Raw genomic sequence first — 22,359 nt, 5'->3', positions numbered from 1 at the left:
CAATAGCGGATGCAATGTTTTCATCCAATACTCAGTGAGAAAGTGAATACGCTTATTTACTAGAAGGTTGTCCTTTACCTTTAAATACAAATAGCAAAACACCACCAGGTTTCAAACCGTATAGCTCTTCGTTACATGCTAACCTCGGTCTAACATGTACACTCAAACTTTTCTGGCCTTTGCAAACTTGCTGTCTCTTCAGTGGAGGCTGTTTTAGCACACCAGTTATTTCCAGGACCTCTCAGTGGGCCTATAAATAGAACACACACACACACACACACACACACACACACACACACAGTCACACACGCACACACGCACCCTTCTATTTCACCTCTGTGCGAGGTGGTTTTGACGTCCAGGTGTTCTTAAGCACTTACTAATTGGATGCCTGTCTACCTCAGTAATGCATAGCTGTGCACACATTTTTCCTTTTTTTGTCTTCTTTTAATGTTTATTTCTGTAGATTAAAAACTTTGACTAACTGTATTTTACTTGAACTTGAATGCTTTGTCTTCTTCAACTCCCTCTTTCTGGGTCACTGACATTTTCATTAAGTACAAAACTTGGTGCATGTATGTGATTTTCCCGGGTATTAAACATATCTCTCCTTCCTGTCTTCCTGTCTCTGCAGCGTCAGACAACAGCCAGCGATTTCAGGAGACGTGTTTCGCCTTTGCATTAACGCCACAACAAGTCCAGCAGATCAGCAGCTCGATGTAAGATGAACACCGCTCTGTCAGTGCAGCATGCTGTTCATGAATAATTCATACTTGAGCATGATTTCTGTAGATATGTGGTGATATTTGTATTCCTGTGCTCGAAGGGACATCTCGGGGACCACATGTGATTTCTCAGTTCAAGTTCAGTTGCGGTTTTGCCTGTCGGAGACGAGCTGTCCTCAGGAAGACCATTTTCCACCCAATCTGTGTGTGAAAGTCAACGGGAAGCCATGTAACCTTCCGGTGAGGAGTACTCTCAGTAACTCTCGCATGCTAGTGTTGAACCCATTCTCATTATTATTTGACTTTTTAATAAACACAACAGAAATGCTAATATTCATCCTTTCCCCTCTGATATTCATGTAGGGTTATCTTCCTCCAACCAAAAACGGCGTAGAGCCCAAGCGGCCGAGCCGACCCATCAACATTACCTCTCTGGTCAGACTGTCCACCACCGTGCCCAACACCATCGTGGTGTCGTGGACCGCTGAGATCGGAAGGGTAAGAACCAGAGTCAAGGAACAATTTCATACCAATGACAGTTAGTAGGTAACAATCAGAATCAGAATCAAGTTTATTGCCAGGTACGTTTACACATACAAGGAATTTGCTTTGGTATCTGGTGGTGCGAACATAGACAATCTAAAAAAACAAGTTGCAAAATAGGTAAAAAAAAGAAATATGGATAATAAAAAATAAGTATTTTTATGAAACAATTTAGGATTCAAAAGGATGCTAAAGACAAGTATTTACACCAAGTTTAAATGTAACTATATCAATGTAGGTAGGATGACTAAACATTCGCTGCCAATGGCTACTTAAATATATTGATTTGCTGGCTGACTATGTTGTTGGGGTTGGAGACATCACTTCAGACTTCGGTTACTGATGATGGTTCTTTTTCGTCATTTTATATACTTAATGTTGAGACTGAGCAATTGTTTGCATCGCTGATTATCATCTTCAATCAGATCTTTCCAGTTATGGTAATGAGACAATCACTGATTTATAATTTCATCTATTGATTTGATTTTAATCTTTACCGTCCAGGCTTTACACGCCTTTTATATAAAGCAATATATTAATATGACCTCTTTATCTTAAGGAAGTTGCTGATGCATATTCTTGTTAACCCTGATCAAAATGCTAATTGATGATTACATGTTGTTTTTGAAGTTTGTAGGAAATGAATGTACACTTAAAGCAGACTTCTATTCTATAATTACACTTCTTGCCTGCAGTGTTTATGGGATTAAATGGTTATATTAGGTTGAATTTGTGCGATGCAGTTTGAAGCCCAACTCGTGATTCATTAAATAGTGTAGAGTAATGAAACATAAAACTTCAGAAAGTCTGTGCGTATAACCGTATAGAGTCAAAAGGCAAGCTCAGTCAAGGCACAGTTATTGATAAGATCCGCCTTTTAGACCCAATACATGTACATTTATCTTACAATAGCTTTATTATCTCATATGCTCACTTATATTTAGCTTGAGGTTGTTCTACAGATGGCAGTAGACGAACCATCTCAAAATGAAAGTACATGCTGACCTCCAATGTCTTCCTCTCCTCGGTGCTCCCCTACTCATGGCTGAACATACATTTGTCTCAGAGCAGGAGGATCGACTTAACGTTGCAAAAACATCCCGCCTGCTGAATCACCTCCAGTAACACCATTAGAAGTCATTCTCTGTGCTGGCCTAGAGCTTTGACCAAAACATATTAAAAACAAAAAAGCGTCTCTGGGTGGGATTTCAAGTTGTATTCTGCCCATGCTGACATTGTTTCCTGCATTAATGTGTGTCCTCAGAGTTACTCCATGGCAGTTTACTTGGTGAAGCAGCAGTCGTCCACAGTGTTGCTACAGAGACTACGAGCCAAAGGCATCAGGAACCCCGACCACTCCAGAGCTCTCAGTAAGGATGGTCTTTTTCTTTTTTTAGAGAGATGCACTGATCAATTACCTTATATATAAGCTGATCAGGCACTGGCCAGACATAACAAATACACATTTGAGATTGGATTCATCATTCAAACTCCTTGGTGTGTTTGTTTGTTTGTTTGTTCTCTTTGTAATCAAATAATAATTGGTAAAAAAAAAAAAAAGTTTTATAACTTGCCTATTCCATTAACGCCACAGATTGGAATAGTAGAAAGATTTGGTTTAAATGTAACTTGCCTTTCGTTGTAGAAAGTCTATGGGCTCAGAACAGTCTCATAATACACACATGCACAAAGAAGGATTCAAACTTGTATTTCATGATCCGCAAAAGGATCCACACTTGTGTTTTTCAATGCACACACAAATGTGTTCCGTTTCATATACATGTAAATAAAATCCAAATACAGAAAAAAGTTTTACATATGTATTTTTGATCCTCACATATTTGTTTTCCGTTTAAAACCGCTGCACCTACAAACAGGCCCGCCTTAACCTGCCATCAGGCCCTGGGGCTTTTGTAGGCCCCCTATTTAAACAACAAATCAAAGTCATGTATAGCCTCAGCAGGCTCTGTGATCGCACTTCTCCACTCTGCTCTACGCGCGCCTGGTCCTCTCCTCCATATGAGTGACGTATCGGGCCTCCCTCATGTATTTGTCCGGTTGCCGTTGGCTCCCCTCCACGTAGCAAGTCCTCGTCGTCCTCTCCATCTCCTCCAACGGATAATGTCCCTCCTGTCTGTTTTTCCTCTCCCGCTACTCCATTGCTATCAGAACCAGACGGCCTACTTGGCTCCGAGGCCCCGCGGCCGGCACCGCTGCCGCTCGGTACAGAACTCATCTGTCCTTCCTCCTGATCCCGGCCTACAGGTTTAAAACCTGGAAGCTTCGACATGTTTTGTAATAGCTGCTTGTCTCGAAACTCCTTTTCCCTCAAAGTCATCATTTTTGAGAAAAATCTCTGGAAACCATCGATCTGATTGATTAGCAGAGCAAATGATCAAAATACTACGGAGGGAAGATATTTTCGTTTGGTTTACTGGTCTGGGGGAAGCTCGCGAGTGTGTGTGTGTGTGTGTGTGTGTGTGTGTGTGTGTGTATACGTGTGTGTGTTTGTGTAATTTTGCATTTGTGTGTATTGTGTTTGTTTCCCGGGGAAAACACTCTCGAGAAACACCGGCTGTTGTTGTGCCTGCTGTGACGTCAAGTTACTCCGTTCTCCGCTTGTAATTATGCCGAAGCTTCAAAGTTGTATTTATGGATCGCTGTGCATTCGTGTGTGGGTTTTTTGAGACTCCCCTGACGGTCAGCCGATTCGTACTTGTAATTTTTTTTTATCTATAGCCAATCAGATGTCTCCTTCATTCTAAGCCAATCACATGAGCGCGCCCCCACCAGGGTATGATTTATTGCGTTCATGACACTCCATATACGCATTTTGCGCAGTCCGGTCAGCTCGCTAAACAGAGGGCGGAGCTTCAGGTGATTATGCAGAGCAGCGTGTCTCCGTCAGACTCAGCAACTGATCTGATCTCTCTCTCGCGTCCGGTTATACTTCACTCGCGTTTATGTCCATATCGATCAGATCCAGCTCCCCTGATCGGCCTTTATAGAGAGCACCGATCAAACTATTAAGAGTGAATATCAGCCGATAATGACCGGCGGGGCTCTCCCCCCCGTTGACAGTTCACTGTCTAGCACTGGCTTCGTAGTGCACTGATCGATTAGGCTAAGCTAACCTGTAGCTGCTCCCTCCACACTCACAACAACTTCATACAGACATAAATAAAGCAGCTGTATTCGCCACACAGGAAACACACATTTAAAACGGTTTTGCCTGCCGTTTTTGTGTACACAAGCATTCATCAATGGTTCGGAAAGTGGCGCTGTACCTTAATAATATAAAGGCTTGTATTTGCGTGCATTTCCTGTTCGGAAAGTGGCGCTGTACTGAGAGTGGAGGTGTCTTGAGATTAGCGCCTGCAGGCAGGCTCCATGGACCTGTCAGCTGCGGACTGCGCAAAATGTGTACATGAAGCGCTACGTCATGAACGCAAGAAATCTACCCTCGTGGGGGTGCGCTCATGTGATTGGCTTAGAATTGAGGAGACATCTGATTGGCTATAGATAGAAAAAATTACAAGTACGAATCGGCTGACCGTCAGGGGAGTCTCAAAAAACCCACACACGAATGCACAGCGATCCGTGCACAGAAAGCTGTTTGTGTTTGCAGGTTCAGTGGTTTTAAACGGAAAACAAATATGTGAGGATAAAAAATACATATGTAAAACTTTTTTCTGTATTTGGATTTTATTTACATGTATATGAAACGGAACACATTTGTGTGTGCATTGAAAAACACAAGTGTGGATCCGGAAATACAAGTTTAAATCCTTTTGCGGATAATGAAATACAAGTGTGAATCCTTTTGTGTGCATGTGTGTATTATGAGACTCTTCTGAGCCCATAAAAGTCTTCCCTTACATTGAAATAAATGAATCCTTCTGTTTATCTTGTGTGCAGCAAAGTTTGAAACTCAAAAACCCAACATTATAAAAACCACATCTATACTGTATGAATATCATTCTGTGTGTGAGCGATATAAGAAGCTTCAGGTGCAGAGGAGCCGACGTCAGCACCACACAGCATGATGAGCTCTTTCTCTCAACATTATTCATTACCTCGGTTTAAATCACTTATTCAAGAAGTACAAACCTGTTGTCTGGTCCTTGCTCGTGTGTGTGTGTGTGTGTGTGTGTGTGTGTGTGTGTGTGTGTGTGTGTGTGTGTGTGTGTGTGTGTGTGTGTGTGTGTGTGTGTGTGTGTGTGTGTGTGTGTGTGTGTGTGTGTGTGTGTGTGTGTGTGTGTGTGTGTGTGTGTGTGTGTGTGTGTGTGTGTGTGTGTGTGTGTGTGTGTGTGTGTGTGTGTGTGTGTGTGTGTGTGTGTGTGTGTGTGTGTGTGTGTGTGTGTGTGTGTGTGTGTGTGTGTGTGTGTGTGTGTGTGTGTGTGTGTGTGTGTGTGTGTGTGTGTGTGTGTGTGTGTGTGTGTGTGTGTGTGTGTGTGTGTGTGTGTGTGTGTGTGTGTGTGTGTGTGTGTGTGTGTTCGTTCTTCCTACAGTCAAAGAGAAGCTCACAGCAGACCCAGACAGTGAAATAGCCACGACCAGCCTCCGAGTGTCGCTGCTCTGCCCGGTAAACATGCTCCCTGCTCCTCATGACTTCACAGCAGTGTTTAGAGATTTAGTCATGCCAAGACACGTCTGTCCATTATTTTCCTTTGCATGTGTCTCAACCTGCCTATATGTCCTCAAATATGTGTTGTGTACCTCATCCACCTTTCAAATGTCTTCTCTTCCCCCATCATGCACCTTCTCCATGTGGGTTTGGCATATTTGTGACATTTATGCATGCTCTCCATCCCTGCTGTGTGTGTCCTCTTCATGCTCTGACTAAACGTGTGTGTGCGCGCGCACACTTTGCAGCTGGGGAAGATGCGGCTGATGATCCCATGCCGGGCGCTGACATGCTCCCACCTGCAGTGCTTTGACGCCACACTGTACATCCAGATGAACGAGAAGAAGCCCACCTGGGTGTGTCCTGTCTGCGACAAGAAGGCTCCCTACGAACACCTCATCATCGACGGGTACGTTTCTCAACCCGGCATCCCCCCATCCTGCAACCACCCGTCAGAAAATAGATGTTCAGAACCATTAACCTTAAAACACAACAGGGCCCCATATCCGACTACAACCTTTTTTTCTGCCGCATTTCAGCTGCATGTTTGGGTTTTATACACTCATTCATTTGTGTTGCATTAGCTGGAAACCTCTATTAGCTATTAACCTGATCTTAACACTTTTGTTACTACATTACTCATTAGCCAATTTCTACACTGATACATTGTGATTTATGTTGATTAATTTATCTCAAAACCTAGAGCTTCACAGAAACACAACTTATCTAAATCTCATCTTTTGAAGCCATTTGAAGGATTGAACATTATGGAATGGACTTGGTATTTGCTTTAGGATGACTCTAAGTTTGTGTGATGCCTTCTTGTGGATTTGCTATGGTCGGCTTGAATTCACTGGAGAAACTGGGTCACTGAAAACATGTCTTCGCAATTATTTTCAAACCACTCTTGCAGCATTTTTTTCCATCCTCGATACATATGTTTATGTTACAAACACTCACTCGGCTATCTTTAAATCCTGAAGGAAGAGGGATAGTATGTGGTATAAAAAAGAAAGGTGTTTATTATCTCACTAAAAGAACAGTGCTAATGTTTTAGCGTAGATTCCTTTTCTGTAGAAGTGAACATTCTTTGCTCAGCCTTTGTTTGAATTAAACCAATTTCTGTTTGTGTATACTTTTTTCAAATAGTTTTTGTATGACGTGTATGTTTGTTTTCAGGCTTTTCGTGGAGATCCTCAACAGCTGCATGGACTGTGATGAGATCCAGTTCAAGGAGGATGGCAGCTGGGCCCCCATGAGGTCTAAGAGGGAAGTGCAGGAGGTCTCCTCTGCTTCCTATAGCAACGGGCTGGATGGTGAGGCATATCGTGAGAGATGAAGAGGGGGACAGGGCAGGGATAAAAACCAGAAAGGCTGCTTCTACATGAAGGCAGGGAGAAAAGCCTGAAAGTAATTAAGTTAGGATTACACACACATGGCAACTGGAAAGTGCATTTCCATCCCCTCTTTGTGTATGCATTGTCAGTTTTAATTTGGCGGGGCATCAATCATGATGCCACTGAATAAACTGCCTCTCTCCATAGTAACAAACAATGTTTTTCATTTGAGAGCAGGGGAAAATTGTATGTCTGCATTTTAGCACAGTTACAGTATTCAGCGGTGGTTTGTTTTTCACTCTGCAACCTCAGGAAATGATAAACATGAGCACAGTGACTATAACAATGTGGCGGCTGCTCTCCAGGTTCATGTCGGACGTCTGCAGGCTCGGACCATCGGGGCTCGTCCAACAGCCACGGTGACAGCAGCAATAGACAGAAGGTGGAGGTGATCGACTTGACACTGGACAGCTCCTCAGAAGACGAGAGCCAGGATTCACCGCCTTCGCCACCGCTGCCACTGCCTCCTCCGCCCAAAAGACCGTGTCCCTCCATGTCCCCGCCCTCTCCGCCACACAACAAAGGGTCAGACACACACACACACACACACACACCATGTGAATGAGAATTTTCAATGACTTTTTACGATGTTTTTTTTTATTGTTGCCTCTGTGTTTAGTGTCCAGTCTGTCTGTAACTTTGTGTTACCACTGAACAGGTCTCTCTTGAGAATGAGACCCTGTGTCTCAATGAGATTTTCACCCGTATAAATAAAGGCTAAAAAAAAAACATGTACATTTAGTTAAATGGGTAAATGAGGCATATTTTAGCTGCTCAGGTGGGTATTTATGAATTTAGATCTTTACAAATTCATGAGTTTTGCCCTTGAACACACAAGTTGCTTTTAACAAATGAACAGCGCCCACAGAGGAAAGCAGAGAGTGCTGACTGAGGAGTTTTTCAGAAAGTGAAGTTTGATTTTACATCTAGAAATGGTTGACTTTCAAAAAAACACACAATCGTTTTATGGCACATAAGAATCGGGATCATAGGATTAAAATTCAGCCAATCATAATTCAATATGTATATAAATGTCAAGACAGCATGAAATGCTTCACAAACCTCTCAGGATCAGAAGGATTGGAAACCTCTTCCAGCTGACAAACAGAGGTAGGGCGAAGAGCTTTTTTGGGCGCCCCTGTTACTATTCATTTTGACCATGTTATGAGATGCACAGTTTCAATATATGTAGAAGGTGGAAGCTTATGTATATACAAATCTGGAAACGTGAACTACATCTCCAAACGATTCACAGCCAGTGGAAGCTCAATATTTGACTTGTAATCTGCAGCTTACATTAGTTCACTTTTAATATGGGGTCAGCGCTCTTTTTTCATTTTCTTACGAACTGCAAAAAGGAAGCGTTTGAGTTCGCTCTTGTTCTGATTCACGCCTCTCATGAGACTCTGTGGGTATTACAGTTTCAAAAATGTCCTTTATATGAAAATAATGCATTAAATATGATTTATCAGAAACAAGTATAACATATTAAGTGACAAATCAGAATTGAAAAGATCAGATTACATATCATTTGTGCTGTTCAGTAATAAACAGATCTGAGTCACATATGTGCAAAAACAAGCTTTGAGTCAGCTCGCAGTCTATGTAGCCATAGTTGAAACAACTCTGAGGAATTAGTTACGAAACACCTTTTGAAACAGCTGCTTTATCTTTACGAATTAAAATACATAATGAACATCTGGAAACTTCTGCTGCTTCATTTGACTTTTATGAATCATGTGACTGTTCAGAGGATTGTGCTTCCAGGTTCAAAGGAGAAGACGAGACACCCTCTGTCCTATCAAATACATATAAAATGAAAGCAAAGCCTTATTATAGATTCATTTGCTTCTTCTCTAAACCTCTTCCTCTGTATCTGCCTGCAGGGTGTTGAACCTGCACCACCAGGCCTCTCCTGTCAGCTGCACTCCCAGCATGCCTGCCGTGGACACCAGCTACATCCCTCCTGTCCCCCCCCTCATTCAGGACTACAGACCGTACTACCACACCCCCAACGACCTGTCAGGTAAACGTTTAAGGGGTCAAATGTACTGCATTTTTTTATTAAATAACCGATCTACAGTAATGCTTGGTTTTATTAAATGCATATTGTTGAGAATACCATTAGACACATTTAGCTATATAATATAACTCCAGCTTTTAGTAACTTTAAATAAACATTATGCATTTGCACCTTTGATATCGGTTGTTGTTGATGTTCACCATTATTCTGCCTGTGCTTGATTTCCAGAGTTGAGCTTCTTCTCGTTTCTTCAAGGTGACAATCATCAGGTATGTAAAACATCACTGAGTTTGGGGAGGCGTGTGGCGCAGTGGGTTGTGCGTTGGTGTTCGGATCAGGGGGTCTCAGGTTCAAACCCCACTGCAGTCAGCTTGGGGGATTTCCCACAGTATTGAGTATGTAAGTCGCTTTGGATAAAAGCATGTAACATGTAATATAATGTTTACCCCTTTTCAGTGAAGCAGAAGCCGGTGTGTTTCACACTGACTGTGCTTACATGAAAAACAAATCAGAATCGTCAAAGTGTTATCTGATGAAAAACCTCCTCTTTGCAGTGAGCAAAGATCTTTCATGCAGAGTTAAACGCTTCAGAATTAAATAAAGAATAGAGACTTTTAGGGTATTGTGGCCATAAGATGTGAGACAGTCTGCTGCTACACGCTCTAACTGTGTCACTGTCTGCTTCTGTCTCTACGGGCTATTTAAAGGAGACATGAGAGTGAGACGTTTGACAAATGACGGTCGTTACCCACCGGTTACTGGGGGGCTGAATTCTCCGAGGCGCTCGAACATAAATACAGTTGTTGCTTGATTTCTGACATCCTCATCTGTCAATCTTCTCCGTTTGAGTTCTATTTCGTCCCTACTGACCGCAAGAGGCGGTGCTTTAATCACTGGATATGTTCATCGCGCGCATGCGGAGCTCGAGTACCAATAACAACAAAGTCACCTGTGACCCACGTGACACTGGCTATATCAGCCGGTGTCGTCAGAGGATCTGTTCCTTTCATCTTCTCGCTGCGCGAGGGTACCGTGGCTACATTTTTGTAGCCTACAGCGTTCAGGTTTGAACGTTTGATCTGAGGGATTTCTCTGCAAGCAGCTGGCCGCGTGCAGCTTCGCGACTGACAGTCGGAGCTACGGGTCGTTAACGCGTCCTCCAGGAGCTGCGCCGGCTGTGCAGAGCCTCGACAGACAGGTTTGTGTCAGCTTGTTGCTGGTGATGGCTGTGTCCCCGCACCCTCTCCCAGCCAAGTTGTCCTGATTGCCGTCTTATTTTTTGTGGCTTAGACTTTCTGGTGACGACAGTGTTCCCGCTTCCTCTCCCATAAAGTTGCCCTTATGCTCTTTTGAAAGTTCTGCTTGTGGCGTTGTGCCCGAGCTATCATTAGCATTTGAGTCCCAGCTTTGGCTGCGTCCCTCATTCAATTTAGTATGGAAAGCCCATAGTGTCATACTTTAAACCTGTTTTTCGTTTAGATGCAGAGAGTAAGGTAAGTACTTTCTATTTCTTAGAAGCTATTATCTGGTCTTAACATTTGTGTTCTGACTTGGTCGCTTGATTGTTAGCAGCAGCCGCTTGGCTAACACCTTGCTGTTGAGCTTAACTATTAACTCAGGGCAGTGCTCCCGCTCCTGGTAGCATAGGGTTTGATTGCAGTAGCGCTAGATCATTGTATTACTGCTCCTAGTACTAGACTCCTAGCACTAGGATGATATGCAGAGAACATCTTCACTGCGGGTGCTGTGTGCTCTGCATGTGCGGTTACTACTGTAACCATGGCCTACGGTTCTATGCGGGCTGTTCTCTTTCTTAGAAGCTAATTATCTGGTCTTAACATTGTGTTCTGACTTGGTTGCTTGATTGTTAGCAGAAGCCGCTTGGCTAACACCTTGCATGTACTGTTAAGCTTCATTATTTAACTCAGCCGGTGAGGGCAGTGCTCTCGCTCCCGCTCCCGGTAAACGCATGGTATGGTTGCAGTAGCGCTATATCGTTGTATTTACTGCTCCTAGCACTAGACTCCTAGCACTAGGACGATATGCAGAGAACAATCTTCACTGTGTGCTGTGTGCTCTGCATGTATGGCCATTAAGGAGGATTTCATCCTCCCAATATTATATTGTCTAGTGGGCAGCCGTTGGCTGACACTTTTAGGCACCGGACACAGTTACTACTGTAACTAAGGTTCTAAGCCGTAAGTACTGGCCATAATTACTACTGTAACTACGGTTCCAAGCCGTGTAAGTACTGGCCATAGTTAATACCGTAACTACGGCTCTAGGCTGTGTAAGTACTGGCCATAGTTAATACTGTAACTACGGGTTTAAGCCGTAAGTACTGGCCATAGTTACTACTGTAACTATGGTTCCAAGCCGTGCAAGTACTGGCCATAGTCAATACCGTAACTATGGCTCTATGCTGTGTAAGTACTGGCCATAGTTACTACTGTAACTACGGTGCTAAGCCATGTAAGTACTGGCCATAGTTACTACTGTAACTACGGTTCCAAGCCGTACAAGTACTGGCAATAGTTACTACTGTAACTACGGCTCTATGCTGTGTAAGTTCTGGCCATAGTTACGACTGTAACTACGGTTCTAAGCCGTGTAAGTACTGGCCATAGTTACTACTGTAACTACGGTTATATGCCGTGTGAGCCCTGGCCATGGTTACTGCTGTAACTACGGCTCTGTGCTGTTCTCTTCTTTAGAAGCTAGTTATCTGGTCTTAAACATGTGTGTTATTTGACTTGATCTCGCTTGATCGTTAGCAGCAGCCGCTCGGCTAACGTCTTGCATATACTGTTAAGCTTCTTTATTTTACCCAGCTAGGTGAAGGCAGTGCTCTCGCTCCCGCTCCCTCTACCGGTAATGCGGATGTAGCTACATCCCTTTTTCTGTTCGGCGAGTAGTAGCACCGCTCTACTCTTCCCGTTCAGCAGGTAGCTGGTGAAGGCTGTGTTCCCGCACCCGCTCCCGGTTACGCTGCATCTGGCGTTCGTCTCTAACTCAACCAGTGAAGGCAGTTCTCGCCCCCACTCCTGTTAGACGCCAAATGGCCTCGTTTTTCCGTTAAGCAGGTAGCCGGTGAAGGCTGTGTTCCCGCACCCGCTCCCGGTTACGCTGCATCTGGCATTCGTCTCTAACTCAACCAGTGAAGGCAGTGTTTTCACCCCCGCTCCTGGTAGATGCTCAACTGCCTTGTTTCTCCGTTAAGCAGGTAGCTGGTGAAGGCTGTGTTCCCGCACCCGCTCCCGGTTACGCTGCATCTGGCATTCGTTTTTAACTCAACCAGTGAAGGCAGTGTTCTCGCCCCCGCTCCTGGTAGACGCGGAACTGCCTTGTTTCTCCGTTAAGCAGGTAGCTGGTGAAGGCTGTGTTCCCGCACCCGCTCCCGGTTACGCTGCATCTGGCATTCGTCTCTAACTCAACCAGTGAAGGTAGTGTTCTCGCCCCCGCTCCTGGTAGACGCGGAACTGCCCTGTTTTTCCGTTAAGCAGGTAGCTGGTGAAGGCTGTGTTCCCGCACGCGCTCCCGGTTACACTGCATCTGGCATTCGTCTCTAACTCAGCCGGCAGTGTTCTCGCCCCCGCTCCTGGTAGACGCTGAACTGCCGTGTTTATTAATCCAGCCAGGTGAAGGCAGTTCTCGCCCCCACTCCTGGTAGACGCCAGGAGTGAACTCTTGAGCCCGAGGACGGCCACGACCGCTGCCCCTCCTGCCTCACCCGCCTCTGGCGGTCAGTGGGGACGAAATTCGAGCATCTGAGGGAGGTTCTCACGGTAAACGCCTGCATGAGCTGTAGCTGCATGACTCGGGTGCTCAGAGTGGCTAGAATCACTGAGGTGGAACGTCTGGCAGCAGCCAACAGACACCTCTCCTTGTCACATCCTCCTCCAGATCAATTCGGCCGTTCCCGGCGACTTGAGGGAGCGATGGCTATGTGTGCTCCCCCCAATAGAAGGACTAGAAACAGGCTGTCCTCTAAAGTGGATCGGCTAGCTGCCGATAGGGGCATGATGAAGTCGCCTCTTGGCCCTTCAGCCCCCCCCCCCCCCCCCTTCAGCCCCCCCCCCCCTCCTTCGGTTGGCCCCCCTCCTTCGGCTGACGCACCTCCTTCGGTTGACGGAGAGTCCTCCGTAGCGTACCAGTCAGGGGAGCTGTTTAGGTCAGCTGCCCTGGAGGCACTGGAGCGTGCCGCCCAAGCTAGGCAGACCAGGCAGCAGCACTCGGGTCCTCGCAGACCTGTGCCCACTCCCAGCAGGCCCAGGGGCCGCTCTAGCAGCCGCACTCAGCCACCGGATTACAGGGGTGGTCTGCAGAGGTCTTAGCGGCCCACTCAACCGCCTCCCAATGACTTTCGTGCCCCAGGTCGCCCGCCTTCCAGGCGGCCTCGTGCCCCAGAGCCTTACCGGAGCCCCCCAAGAGGCTCCAGGGTCCGGGGGTCTGGGCCCTGAAATCCCGGGGGTGGTCGGCGGCTGCTTTCCCAGCAGCAGCTCAGTTTCTGGGCGGTCTGTACTTCCGTCCCTTGGGTGGTTTTCACCTTAACCCAGGGGTACGGACCGCAGCTCCGGCCCCTAGCCTTCGGCTGGGTCTAATTGACAGTCGTCAGTGATCCGGCAGGGGCCCTAGCTCTGGGCCAAGAGTTGTCCGTCCTTCTGTCCAAGGACGCAATCAAGCCAGTAAGACCCTCTGCTTAGCCAGGGGGTTCTACTCGGCATACTTTCTCGTGAGCAAGAAAGTCGGTGGATTTCGCCCGATCTTGGACCTCAGAGGAATCAACAGATTCCTGAAGGTGCTGCCATTCTATATGCTGACTACTGCATACGCAAAGGTGGAGTGGTTCTCAACCGAGGGATGCCTACTTCCACGTGGGCCGGGCAAGAGGGTGCCTTATATTCAGTTCCTCCGGCCCTTGGGCAGACTGGCAGCTGCCTCGGCCGCTGGGCCCACTATTCCCGCTGTCGTTACGCCCCATGCAGATGTGGCTGAACAGCCTTCACTTGGACGCCAAGTGGCACAGGCACAGGAAAGTCAGGGTGTCGCAGCATTGGTCCACTCTCTGTCAAGCTGGAGGGGCAGGGCCTATCTCCTGGTAGGCGTGCCCATGGGCGCCATCCCATCCCGCCAGGACACCATCACCATAGGTGCATGTCTCTCAGGGTGGGGTGCAGTGCGGCAGGGCAGGACCGTTCAGGGTCAGCGATCTGCCCAGCAGAGTGCGCACCAGGTCAACGTGCTAGAGCTTCGGGCCGTGCTGCTTGCACTCACGCACTTTCTACCCCAACTGGGGGGCAAGAATGTGCGTGCTCCTTGGGGACAGCATGTACATTGTTGCTTAGACAACAGTCCCTTCTAGATAGTGGACGTTCTCACTCCACTCTGAATTTATGTGGCTGCGATTTCTGCCCGACATGTTCAGGTCGACGGCGCCACGGCGGGGTGCCACAGGTCGGTGTCCCTCTTTATGAGAGGGGCTTTACGGCAGCGTCCCCCTTGCACCCGAGGGCTCCGGCTTGGGACCTGCCCCTGCTGCCGGATGCCCTATCATCTCCTCCCTTCGAGCCCCTGGCCCAGGTGGGGCTTAGGTGGCTGCCCACAAAGGCAGCATTTCTGCTTGCCATAGCCTCAGGGAAGCGAGTCGGGGAGTTGCATGTCCTCTCCATAAACAATACATGCCCGAGGTGAGACTCTCAGGCGTTGCCCTTTGGGCAAATGTGGCATTCCCGCCCGGGGTCCTTCCACAAACCCACTTCAATCAGCCTGCCCAGCTGGCACGCTTTGACATTCAGGAGTATGGCACGTCGAAGTTGCTGTGCCCGGGGGGTGCCCAAAGGGCATATATCAAGGCTACTGCCTGTATACGGCAGGAGGAGCAACTCTTGATTTTGCCCTGGCGGCACTAAAGGAGGTTGTGCCCTCTAACCAGTGGCTGCCCCACTGGGTTGTCGATACCATCTCACAGGCTTACGGGGCCAGTGGCCGCCCCCTGCCATCCGGCTGAGATGCCACTCTACAAGGAGCATCTCAACATCTTGGGCTGCCCTGAGGGTGGTGCCCCTGGAGACCATCTGCGCCGCGGCGTCGTGGGCGTCTTCTGGCACATTCTCCAGTTGTCATCAGGTCAATGTCGCCACTCCCCATTCTTTGGGCGTGGTCCTTTGGGCGTGGTCCTTTTGCCGAGCTCCGCTGCTTCCAGTGGTGAGCAAGGGCTTGGATTCTTCATGACATTGTTGGTATAGGTGTTCCAGTGCTTAAAGCACCGCCTCTGGCGGTCAGTAGGGACGAAATAGAACTATAGTTACGGCTGTAACTACAGATCTATGAGTCCCGGGTGACCGCCAGAGTTCCCTGTCACTCAGAATTCTTGTGTGCTCGCGAGAAGATTCTGGGAACAGATCCTCTGACGACACCGGCTGATATAGCCGGTGTCACGTGGGTCACAGGTGACTTTGTTGTTATTGGTACTCGAGCTGCGCATGCGCGCTATGGACATATCCAGTGCTTAAAGCACCGCCTCTGGCGGTCATCCGGGACTCATAGAACCGTAGTTACAGCCGTAAATATCGTTCGATTATCTACAATGTTCTTTATAAAGGGTTGGTTATCCCACATTACCAACAAAAAAGCAATTTTCTTTTAATGGGAAACTGTATCTAGATGTTTAGATCCTTTTGCTTTTGAGATTTCAGATACAGTAAGCTTTAATAGAATTTCAGAGAGTTTGAGAAAAAATTACATTTTAAAGATGTAACAGCAATTACCTTTCCAGAATCAGCAACCCCCGTTGCCCTGGCGATTTCCCCTCACTGTGAACAGTTTTTATTGGATCATGATTCTCCCGGAGACTGTAAGAAGCATTTCTGTCAACAAAAGATAAATTGCCTCTGGAAAGACGCTACTCTTTAATATCTTGAAACACAACTAAACAAAACCCAAGCTACCTGCACCCCTCGTAACCACCAAAGATTAGTAAATAAACGCATAGTATATTCTCATCTTTGATGCTTTGATTCTTCATGGGACACATTCAGTAATGAATAGCCGTGCTGTCTGAACTTCCTAATGTCTGGTCTTTGGTCTCGCCTCAAACAGGGAACATTTTCACAAAGCATCTTACCTGCAATACTAAATTGCACAAAAAAGCAACCTTGTTCAAAGCGTTCCCTTAATACCCGTTCACAAAGCTGCTGACAGTCCTGAGATATGGAAATGGATGACCTCAATTATCATTTGTGAATTTAGTCATATCTCAACATTGATTGGTAGAAAGATGACATTAAGTCAGTTAATGCGAAATAAAATCAATACAATACACAGGGGCTAAACATAGATTACCATTAACAATCTGCTTTAGCCAAAAAAACGTAACCATTAAAGCAAAGTAACAATACTGACTTGTTAAAGACCTTCCTCATGCCGGCAGGGTATTTTCGTTTTTCCAGCTGATTTAATTTGTAGTTTGGTTATTCTACATACAGAATTAATATCTCCTCGTAATTCAACATTAGCCATGAAATCAGATGTATTGCTTAAAGGTAGGGTAGGTAATTTTGGAGAAACCAGCTTGAGTGCGCTATACTTTGAAAATACACAGCCAGAACAAATCTGCCACTTCCTTACAGAGCCCCTCCTCCAACACACACAAACGCGTACACGACCAATGAGGGCACGAGATAAGATTGTGCACAGATGGAAGGCTGACAGGCAGGTAGGCCATCCAGTTATTTTAGCTGGGCCGGCTAAAATGATTGGTCGTGCTTTTTACAGTACTACGGCTTCAGATGACATTTTTTAAGATTAAGATCTTAAGATATTCATTGCTATTGGGATGTTAAGAGCATTCCATGGAAGATAACAAAAAGTGTATCTCGAGCCGGTTTCTCAATCTTACCTACCCCACCTTTAAGTTTAGTTTAATTTAGTACATTTCAACATACAACTTAAAGGTGGGGTAGGTAAGTTTGAGAAACCGGCTCGAGATACACTTTTTGTTATATTCCATGGAATGCTCTTAACATCCCGATAGCAATGAATATCTTAAGTGCTTTGACAAAAAATCCATAAAAAAATGTCACCTGTGGAAGCCGTAGCACTCTAAAAAACACGACCAATCATTTTAGCCAGCCCGGCTAAAGTAACTGGACGGCCTACCTGCCTGTCAGCCTTCCATCTGTGCACAAACTTATCTCGTGCCCTCATTGGTCATGTGTGCGTTCGTGTGTGTTGGAGGAGGGGCTGTGTAAGGAAGTGGCAGATTTGTTCCGGTTGTGTATTTTCAAATTCTAGCGCCCTCGAGCTGGTTTCTCCAGAATTACCTACCCCACCTTTAAAAACAAAGGTAATTACTTTTGAATCAGTGACGAACCAAAGCAGGTTTAAGAAAAAAAACGTGTGCATTATATATTAACATGATATACTAGTGTTCACAACTATGATTTTTCTTCCGGGTATTTTATTATTGCTTAATGTGCCTCGCTGCATATTATCCCTCACTTGGGACACCATGATAATATGCTCTCAACAGTTCTTTAATATTGTTTTTATTTTAACTCGCTGGTGCAACATTTATTGCAAAATGCTTTGTGACCTGCTCTCAGACTCAAACCCCAGCGAGTAGGGTCTTCTGTTTTGCAAACACTCTCCATGGTAACCTCATCAGCCTCTGAACTCACCCTTGCTCCTCTCTTCTGTTTCTCATTGGTTCAGCATTACAACATGGTGATGGCTGCCGCGGCCGCAGCTTCAGCCTCAGACGACCACGAGCTGCTTCTCAACCGCTTCCTGCCCTACAGCACCTCCTCCTCCTCCTCACAGCTGTTCCTCGACCAATCAGGAGGCTCCTCAGCCCCCTCGTTGACCGTGCCCACCAACGGGGCGAGCAACTCGGGCAGCAGCAGCAGTCTGGTGTCGTCCAGCAGCCTCCGCGACACACACTCCACACACTCGTCTTCACACTCTTCACACTCCTCACACACACACCCCGTGGTGGTGGCCACCCGGAGTAGCGCTGAGGCGGCAGTGGCAGCGATTTACGGCGGGATACCTGACGTTATATCGTTGGACTGACTGGAGAGCAGTCAGAACTACACTTTGGGTCCAGCTGAGATCCAGTAACACACGTTTTTTGACTACAGGGTGAAGTTTTGATCCAGAAAGTTGACTGGCGCCAAGTCATCACACTTTGTGGAGTCCTAATGAGGAGAGTGCCTCAACGAGAGCACTAATATTATATATTATATAATATTAACAGAGGGTTCTCTTCACTAGTCCACTAGGTGGACTTCTGTTTGTGTACTGACTTCAGATCAGGAACCTGTCCAGCATGTTTATGGTACCAACGCGGCACAAACAGCAAAGACTCTACTTGAGCAAATCACACGAAGGACAAATGCTCTTTTCTACAAAAACGAGGAGTTAGCACCGTGTACAGAGAACAAATATATTTTCCTCTTTTACTTTTGTATGTTATATCGGAAAATGTTCAGTCAAGTGAGCTGCTTCAATTGCTGTTTTTAATTAGAGGACTGAGGTTGCGTTTCCCTTTTTTCTCACAAAGCTTTGACATAACGCCTGTTGCCATGTGGTCGTCTTTTGCTTCTCTTTTTGTCCTGCTTACATTTAGCTTTATTAGCATTTCTACAACATGAACTTAAGTTCTCTCATTCTTAACTGATCGAGCTCCATTTTAAAATGATGCTTTATTCTTTCTCTGTCCAATAACAAGAACACTGAAGTTACAGTTTTTCATTCATGTGCTAATACTTTTATTATATTTTAAGTTATGTATGATATTTAAACCGTTATAAATATATAGTATATATATATATATATATATATATGCATTCCCTTTGACCTTCAGGTTAATGCTGTAGGAAGTGAGTAGTAGTAGAAATCACTCCTTGATTTCCAAATCCTCACAAAGACTCTGCCGGCAAACAGCATTTAGAAATGGAGACTTTTAAACTATTTATACTTGCAGATTTAGAGTTTTGAGCTGGAAGAATTTCTTTTCTTTTTCTTTTCTTTTTGCACAATGCCAAAAATAAGATAAAGTACCTGATGAAAATTATCATAACATTCAGAGTGCAGTTGAATCTGTGTGCCACAGTGTTCTCCGTCCAAGTGTCCACTTCTTCGGTTTCAGCTGATGGTAATTTAGACATCTCTGTACATGTATCTCTTGTCATCTTAGTTCCATCGTTCTTTTGCTTGACTGTTAAAAAAGGTATTACAATGAAGGCCGAGCTGTTGTAGCAGCACATTCCTTCTGGAGAGACGGCGTCCATGGCATGTGACCAAGTTTAAACTAGTGCCTGTTTGTGTGCATGCTTCACAGCGTGGTGGGGATGTTTTGGGTTTCCAAACTCAAAAGAATGTCTTTAATGCTCGCCCACAACCTCTGTCCCATCTCTGTCGAAGCTTTTTGTGGAGATTCGTGATATCTTTAACAGCCTAGGCGTTATACAGGGAGTTATCTTTGGGAAACTGCTCTTGGAAAAGCATGGAATAGTGCCACAGTGAAAGAGGGAGATGTCAACATGCCAACTTATACACTGGGCACAAAGCCAGCTGGTTTAAAAATACATGACCTAAACCGTACGAGCACTTTGTGTACGATGTGGAAGTGTCCAAGTGAGGTGGAGTACCTCCATTCAGCTGGGGACACAGTTTGCTCATGAATGTATTGTGTAATTAAGAGGGGACACACTTTAGGTGTTCGCTTCCATTTCGGCTTTTAGCAGATGTTATCAAGGTGACATTAGCAGCCAGTGACACACAGACAGTACACCTGGCGCCCCGCCCAGTCAGCCCACTCCTCCTCCTGTGCATCCTGTAACGTTCCCCTCTCATCAGCCTCTCCTCGATGTTCCACTTGCAGACATCCGAGACAGGCAGCTCACTTCGGAAACAAATTATCACATGGGGATAATCCCTTCTGACAGCGGCCCCCCATCCCCTGTCCCGTCCTTCAGCTTCTCACTGAGATGTTGACCCAAAGTGACTCCCCCCCTCTCTCTTTCCTCCCTTGCTCTCTCTTTGCATCTTTAACTTTATTTAAACCCCCGGCTCTCACACTGACCCAGAACCAGTTCTTGTGTATTTCCAGTGTTGTTCAGTATTTTATTTATTCTTATTTCTATATATTATATTTTTTACAAATTGTTTGATTTCCGTTGGTGAGCGTCAGTCACTTTCACTCGGGAGCTGTTGTGATATGATTTTATTTAATATGCATTTTATTAATATTCTTTGCCAGCAGCGCAATCTCTCACAATGGAACCAATGAGTCATTCGTCATGTAAATGCTCCTGTGTGACGCTTTATAATCAGGACACAAAGCACATGCTTAATTAATACGTGCATGACTCATGGTGATTTAATGTTTTAATTAATTCAGGATGTGTTATGAATTCTGGTTGCTCACCAAGTCGCTGAGAGTTAATGTGATTAGGTAATGCTAAATGGATTATCAATGAATGATTAGCTCAGTGACGTACATTTATTTACAGCCAAGTTAGCAGGAGTTCAGTTACATAAATAAGGCAGTATTCCATTTTATGGCAATATCAAGCCATCTTTTTTCTTCAGACATTTGCCGTTGATGGCATTTATCAACATTTTGAGAATTAACATTTTTCTGTTGTCTTAATTTGTTTAGATAATCACATTAATTAAACCATTTCAAACCCATCTTTGAACATGAATGTTCACAGATGGGTTTTCTTAGCTAATGCTAAAGTAAACATTTTGGAAATGTTGTATCAGCCATGCCACTGTATGTAAATGGATTCCAGATCATTTGGTAGCATGTCAATGTGTGAAAAAACATTGATCCTTTTAGTGTTATCTGCTAACGTAAACTCACAGTGACTGCTTCATGGCAACAACATGAATTTGCGTCACATTTTGCATAAATTCATGCATCAAACCAGTACTTGCGTAATATTTTTGCATTTATTTAAATATGTGTTTTCCTTTATTATAAAGTGTTACCCTGACTTACACTGAACAAAAATATAAATGCAACACTTTTGTTTTTGCTCCCATTTTTCATGAAATGAACTCAAAGATCTAAAACATTTTCTATATACACAAAATAACCATTTCTCTCAAATATTGTTCACAAATCTGAAAAATCTGTGATAGTGAGCACTTCTCCTTTGCCGAGATAATCCATCCCACCTCACAGGTGTGGCATATCAAGATGCTGATTAGACAGCATGATTATTGCTTAGGCTGGCCACCATAAAAGGCCACTCTGAAACGTGCAGTTTTGCTTTATTGGGGGGGGTCCGAAAACCAGTCAGTATCTGGTGTGACCACCATTTGCCTCACGCAGTGCAACACATCTCCTTCGCATAGAGTTGATCAGGTTGTTGATTGTGGCCTGTGGAATGTTGGTCCACTCCTCTTCAATGGCTGCGAAGTTGCTGGATATTGGCAGGAACTGGAACACGCTGTCGTATATATGCCGATCCAGAGCATCCCAAACATGCTCAATGGGTGACATGTCCGGTGAGTATGCTGGCCATGCAAGAACTGGGATGTTTTCAGCCTCCAGGAATTGTGTACAGATCCTTGCAACATGGGGCCGTGCATTACCATGCTGCAACATGAGGTGATGGTCGTGGATGAATGGCACAACAATGGGCCTCAGGATCTCGTCACGGTATCTCTGTGCATTCACAATGCCATCAATAAAATGCACCTGTGTTCGTCGTCCATAACATACGCCTGCCTATACCATAACCCCACCACCACCATGGGCCACTCGATTCACAACATTGACATCAGAAAACCACTCACCCACACGACGCCACACACGCTGTCTGCCATCTGCCCTGAACAGTGAAAACCGGGATTCATCCGTGAAGAGAACACCTCTCCAACGTGCCAGACGCCATCGAATGTGAGCATTTGCCCACTCAAGTCGGTTACAACGACGAACCGGAGTCAGGTCGAGACCCCGATGAGGACGACGAGCATGCAGATGAGCTTCCCTGAGACGGTTTCTGACAGTTTGTGCAGAAATTCTTT

The 22,359-nt window shown here is 45.4% G+C and overlaps 1 protein-coding gene across 2 annotated transcripts in view; it reads left to right on the top strand.

Annotated features, from left to right (window-relative positions):
• The window catches only part of LOC117464767 (E3 SUMO-protein ligase PIAS1-like), a 62,752-nt gene extending 41,499 nt beyond the window's left edge, over positions 1-21,253 (top strand). For both annotated transcript variants that reach the window (XM_034107427.1, XM_071206474.1), the window contains exons 3-13: positions 635-719; positions 827-965; positions 1,089-1,223; positions 2,533-2,638; positions 5,780-5,853; positions 6,144-6,304; positions 7,075-7,211; positions 7,598-7,817; positions 9,179-9,318; positions 9,544-9,584; positions 18,028-21,253. In XM_034107427.1, the coding sequence (XP_033963318.1) occupies positions 635-719; positions 827-965; positions 1,089-1,223; positions 2,533-2,638; positions 5,780-5,853; positions 6,144-6,304; positions 7,075-7,211; positions 7,598-7,817; positions 9,179-9,318; positions 9,544-9,584; positions 18,028-18,387 (1,598 nt within the window). In that variant the 3' untranslated portion in view covers positions 18,388-21,253. The remainder of the gene's footprint in view (positions 1-634; positions 720-826; positions 966-1,088; positions 1,224-2,532; positions 2,639-5,779; positions 5,854-6,143; positions 6,305-7,074; positions 7,212-7,597; positions 7,818-9,178; positions 9,319-9,543; positions 9,585-18,027) is intronic.
• The last annotated feature ends 1,106 nt before the right edge of the window (positions 21,254-22,359 follow it).

Source organism: Pseudochaenichthys georgianus, chromosome 3, assembly GCF_902827115.2.
Source record: "Pseudochaenichthys georgianus chromosome 3, fPseGeo1.2, whole genome shotgun sequence".
NCBI lineage: Eukaryota > Metazoa > Chordata > Actinopteri > Perciformes > Channichthyidae > Pseudochaenichthys > Pseudochaenichthys georgianus.
This window is presented reverse-complemented; position numbering and strand designations above follow the sequence as displayed.